Here is a 5,950-nt window from a genome sequence, read left to right on the forward strand (position 1 = left end):
AGAGGGAGGCAGGAAGAGTGGGAATGTGCCCCCAACAGGCCCACGGGTGGGGAAGGGGCGATGGCTGTGTCAACCTTCCACCCCACCAAACTGACTTTAGAAACCACAAGTCAATTGACATACACCACAAACACCACAAACTGTGGGAATGTTGTGGGGTTTTTTTTGGCTTTTCTTTTTTTATGATCAATATTCATTCTTCTTCATTTGCGCTAATAACGAAAATGGACTTTTCCAATGCCCCCAATATGCAAATATCACTGATGCACACACATTCCAGAAAAGCTGAGGTACGCGCTGCTACGGTGAGGGGGGATAGGACACGGCCTGGCAGGTAGCTGGCCACTGGCCCTATTCCACAGGGATCCCCAGGCCAGAGTGGGGGTCTCGAGATGAGGAACAGAGAGGGCCATGGAGGATTGGGCCTAAACGGGCAGTCGGACATCCCTCGAGGGGTCACAGATTAGAGAGGGTGCAAGTTGGGTTGAGGGACACCCCCCAAGCCCCATGCATGACTTTCATGCACCAAGCCTCTAGTAATAACATAAAATGCTATAGAAAGATATAAAGAGAGGGCATGGTTAAGTAAATTATAATCTAGGAAGTGAATGAAAGGTGATGTGAGCTTTAAAATCACAACCACTCACTACAGTGAAACATGAAAAACTATTCAAAATATATAAAATGGCCCGAGCTGGTTTGGCTCAGGAGATGGAGCATCAGCCTGCAGACTACAGGGTCCCAGGTTAGATTCTGGTCAAGGTCCATCCCCAGGTGGTATGCAGGAGGCAGCCAATCAATGATTCTCGTCATTGATGTCTCTATCTCTCTCTCCCACTCTGAAATCAATAAAAAAAAATAAAAATACTAAAAAATAAATAAAATTAAAATAAAAGACTGAGGACCCAGTGCAGCTCTCTGTAGAGCATACCCCTGCCTTTTCATCCCCCTTCCCTTGGGGACATTTTCCTTGTCTCTGAAGCTCCAAGCCCCGGCCACCTCCCCCACAACCTTTTTTAAAATTTTTTATTTTTTGCCTCTGTAACTTGTTTCCTGAACTGATTTCTTCTACTTCTGTGACATAAACTTGCTCTTTCAGTTTGAGTCTTGGATCTGAATTCTTTCTTAGCCAGAACTCAAGTGCTGGGATTGCTGAACGGAGGTTCAGTCTGACTCCACTGGTCTAACACCTCGTGCCATTACTGCTGCCAACATACATATTTGGTCAGTTGAATGACCAAAATACATGTCTCATCTATGCTTTGTCTTTGTCCACAGTTCCTGGTTCACAGTTCCCCAAGTCCTCGGAATTTCTAAGCCTACGAGCATTGGGAGCATCTTTTGTTATACCATTTGGCCTCAGTTCTTGAAAACCTTCAGAGCCATAAAGGTGAAATGGGTCTTGCTTTCATAACAAGCCCCTTTCCACTGCAACTACCACAAGTAGGCTTATGTTAATGATGTGACTTTTGGAAAGAATCCAAGGCTGGGGGCTGGTTGCAAGGAGAACCAACTGTGAATAGAGGGTTGGAACTTTTAGTTTCACCCCCGGATGTCGGGGAGGGGACTGGTATCTGAAGTGGAGGGTGGTCTTGTGGAACTGAGGCATTTATCTGTGGAATCTAATGCTATCTCCCAGTAGATAGTGTCAGAATTGAATTGAATTCTTGGACACCCTGCTGGTGTCTGAGACTTGCATGTTGGTGTGGGAAGCTACACACACACACACACACACACACACACACACACACACACACTTTGGAACTGGGGCCAGAAACCCAAAGGACACCCTAGATAGACCTGGGAATAGAAACTACAGCTTCTCCACAAACCCGCTGCTTTAAAACCTTCCGGGGCCGACTGCCAGGAGCCACACTTGACAGGTCTGAGCCAGAGATATCAGCTTTCACTGACTCTTCCGATGGCAGCTGCCTCTCTCCAGTCAGGGTCCGTTGCTACTCGGATTCCATTCACTCCCACATATCACAGTCTGAACCCTGTATAGCTAAGCAGAATTCTTTCTCCCTGCTTTCTCCCAGGAGCCTGAAGTCAGGGTCTCCGCTCTTATCATTTCCTTGAAGGAGAGAAAAGGAGATACATTCAGTCATCTGTCTGAAATTTGCCAAGCACCTACTGTGTGCCCCTGGCCTGGGCACTGAGGAGTCACAGACTAGTGTGGAGTCACTGACTAGTCTGGGGTCCTATGTACCAGGAGGGACAGCTAGTATTAGGGTTGTGAGATCTGTGCAGAGGTAAGTGCTGGCTTCTATTTAATTTTTTGCCCCATTATTTCACAGTTCCTCTGATCCTTAAGTCTTTTTTAAAAAAATACTTTATTGTTTTTTTACAGAGAGGAAGAGAGAGGGATAGAGAGTTAGCAACATCGATGAGAGAGAAACACTGATCAGTTGCTTCCTGCACACCTCCTACTGGGGATGTGTCCGCAACCAAGGTACATGTCCGGAATCGAACCTGGGACCTTTCAGTCCACAGGCCGACACTCTGTTCACTGAGCCAAGCCAGCTAGGGCTGATCCTTAAGCCTTACATCAGAATCTTAGACATCTCTTGTCCCTTGGGTAGAGGTGGGGTGATGGAGCATGATCTATAACCCAGCATAGTGCCTGGCTCAAAAATTCTGGTTGGGTCAGAATCAAAGGTGATGCCTTGTTCTGTCCGGCTTTAGGGGGGACCAGTGCCTCTATAACTCCAGCAGCCTGAAGGTCCATCGGGAAAATGCGACCCTGTCCAAATATGGTGAGCCCTCAGGGGAAAGGTTACTGTGTGGGATGGGAGATAGTGGGTGGGCCAGGCCAAAGGAATGGACCTGGGGTCCTTGGGCACAGAGAGCCCGGAGATGCCCACTTCTTACATCTCCATGGGCCCACTGCCTGCACACTGAAGCAATCAGTCATAGCTGCCAACATCTCTGAGCTCTTACTATGTGCCAGGTGCTGTTTGAAGTGCTTTCTATGAATTAACCCACTTTAATACTCACAAACCACCCAAGGAGGACATTGCAGTGATCAGCTCAGGAAATGGAGAGACAGGTGCCCACTTGTCTCTCTCACTCCTCCTGTAAATAGACGTGGACTCAACCTGAGGTTGGTTCTAGTCCTGCCTCTCCTCCAGTCTTTTTTTGTTTTTTTGTAAATGCTCACCTGAGGATATTTTCGCATTGATTTTTAGATAGAGTGAAAGGGACGGGGAGAGACAGAGAGAAAGGAAACATCAATGTGTGACAAACACATTGATTGGTTGCCTCCCATGCTAAAGCCGGGGATCAAGCCTACAACCAAGGTACATGCCCTTTGCCGGGATTGAACCCTGGACCCTTCACTCCAAGTGCCGATCCTCTATCCTCTTAGCCAAACTGGCTAGGGCTCAACCACTTTACTCTCTGGGACTTAAGGGTGGCAGCCTGTTTATTGGGCAGGCAGCGCCTTCACCCATGACCCCACCATCACTGCAGAGAAGGCCCATAGCAGGAACACACAAATGCCAATGGAATTGAACCAACACCCGAGGCTCCTCTCTGACCCTCATTTTCATCATCTGTAAAATGGGGAGAAAGGCCCTGACAGCCACAGTTCACAGAGGCTCCTCTGATTCCACATCCATTCGGCACAGGGCCTGGCGCACAGTAGGAGTGAGGGACACGTGGCCCAGGCCCTCACCGATTGGCTGTGTGGGCCTGGGGGCACCCAGGTTTCCTCACCTGTGAGGAGTGACCCACTGTGCTGACTCCATGGTCTCACCCAGAGGCTTTTTCTTCCAGAGAATGGCAGAGAACATTATGGCCACCTGCTGCTCCCCAAGGACCCCAAGACCTTCATGCTCGCTGCCTTCCCAGAAGACAAGCAGAACATGGGGCTGTCCTTCTTTGGTAGGCACCCCCAAACTCCCACCAGCCTTCCCCCAGGACTGCCTGCTCCTAGGGCTGGGCCCCTAGACCTCCAGTACTCCCTGGCCTCTACCCTGCCCTTCCCATCCCTTCACCCCCTCCCCCGCACACACACACACACTGACATTCTCACCTGTCCCCTTGCTCCCTCCTGCAGCTGACAAGCCAGAGGCGACCCCAGAGCAAATGTAACAGTTCTATGACTACCTCACGTGCATGGGCATGGACAAGTCAGAAGTCATATACTCTGATGAGAAAAAGGTGAGTTCAAGGAGGACTAGGCGGTGCCCACCTGAGGGCGCTCCTGCTTTGGGCAGCCCCAGAGGCCCAGAGAGGGCCATCTCCCAGCCAGGGCTGCACAGCCAGGCAGGAGAGCCTGCTTTTCTGTGCCCATCTCACTGCGGGGACAGCTGAGCTTCCCAGAGGCTCATGGGGATTGGTGCCTCAGTCCAGAGCGCACCCCACCTTCCCGCCAGGAGACCCTGCCCTTCCCCATCACTGTGCTTTCTTCTTCCGCTGCCTTATAGAATCTGTGCCTGCCGCTGGAAAAACAGCATGACGAGGAAAGGAAGAAGGAAAAGGAGAGGTCTGAGACAGGCACAGCATTGGATTAGGACCTCGGGGACTTTGGGGGCCTATCCTGAGACCCCCACCCACCCTGTGTGCCTCAGTTCTTTCCCTCAGTTGCACCAATAAAGTTTCTGCTTTTGGAATAGGCACTTTGTCATTTGCTCACTCACTCATTCACTCATTCATTCATGTGGAAGCCTGTGCCCCTGGCTGCAGAAGCCCCTGCTGTTACCCCCAGCACACATGTCAGGATGGACGATGGCACGTGGTATGGGAGCCCAGCATGAGAAGTTTCCTTCTGCAGGAGGGGGAGTCTGGGAAGGCTTCCTGGAAGGGGCATCTGAGCCAGTCTAGAAAGATTAGAAGCTTGGTTAACTCCTGCTGGTCCTGCTGCAAGCCAAGGGTCTAAGAGGACACGTTTGAGGAACATAAGGCAGAGGACCAAAGCGGGAGTTCAGGTGGGTAAGGGGTGGAGAGGACTCAGGCACAGGGCACGGTGCCAGGATTGTAGGACCTTATGGCAAACATCACCCTGGCCATCTGGGAGGTGAGCTGGGTGGGGCCTGATGAGGTGAGCTCCTGGACCAGGGCAGAGACAGGGGGAATGTTGGAAATAATGTTGGAAACACAGATCCTCTAGAGGGAGGCAGGAAGAGTGGGATTGTGCCCCCAACAGGCCCACGGGTGGGGAAGGGGGGAATGGCTGTGTCAACCCTCCACCCCACCAAACTGACTTTAGAAACCACAAGTCAAGTGACATACACCACAAACACCAGAAACTTTGGGAATGTTTTGGGTTTTTTGGCTTTTCTTTTCTTTTTTTTATGATCAATATTCATTCTTCTTTATTTGCCCTCATAAGGAAAATAGACTTTTCCAATGCCCCCAATATACAAATATCACTGATGCACACACATTCCAGAAAAGCTGCGGTATGTGCTGCTACGGGGTGGGGGAATAGGACACGTCCTGATGGCAGGGCCATAGACCAAGGCCTGGCAGGTAGCTGCCCACTGGCCCAATTCCACAGGGATCCCCAGGACAGAGTGGGGGTCTCGAGATGAGGTACAGAGAGGGGCCATGAAGGATGGCTTCCTGGGGTGTCTCCATCCCAGCAGGCCCATGGGAAAGGCTGCTCCAATCACAGAGGAACTGGGCGCATGTCAATCTGGGGGCCAGCACTCCAAGATATTCCAATGGTCCGGGAGTGTACCACCTCCAGCCACGTCTTTCCAGAGATGCCGAAGGCCAAGCGGCAAATCTCAGGCCGATGGCCAGGCTTGTGCCAGAGCCCCTGGCCCCACCCCTTCTTATCTGGCTTCCTGAGGAGGAGGAAGCCCAGGAAAACTCCTCCGTTTAAGAAGTGTCCCTGGCCAAAACCAGTTTGGCTCAGTGTATAGAGCGTTGGCCTGCGGACTGAGGGGTCCCAGGTTCGATTCCGGTCAGGGGCATGTACCTGGGTTGTGGGCACATCCCC

General features: G+C 51.2%; 1 protein-coding gene across 1 annotated transcript in view; it reads left to right on the top strand.

Annotated features, from left to right (window-relative positions):
- Window positions 1-4,638, top strand: part of LOC102249487 (alpha-1-acid glycoprotein 1-like) — a 36,365-nt gene extending 31,727 nt beyond the window's left edge. Inside the window, 3 exon segments of the mRNA XM_005880922.2 lie at window positions 3,778-3,885; window positions 4,061-4,164; window positions 4,431-4,638. Of these exon segments, the coding sequence (XP_005880984.1) occupies window positions 3,778-3,885; window positions 4,061-4,164; window positions 4,431-4,517 (299 nt within the window). The 3' untranslated portion in view covers window positions 4,518-4,638.
- Window positions 4,639-5,950: the final 1,312 nt, after the last annotated feature.

This window comes from Myotis brandtii, unplaced genomic scaffold (genome assembly GCF_000412655.1).
Source record: "Myotis brandtii unplaced genomic scaffold, ASM41265v1 scaffold658, whole genome shotgun sequence".
In the NCBI taxonomy this organism is placed as follows: Eukaryota; Metazoa; Chordata; class Mammalia; order Chiroptera; family Vespertilionidae; genus Myotis; species Myotis brandtii.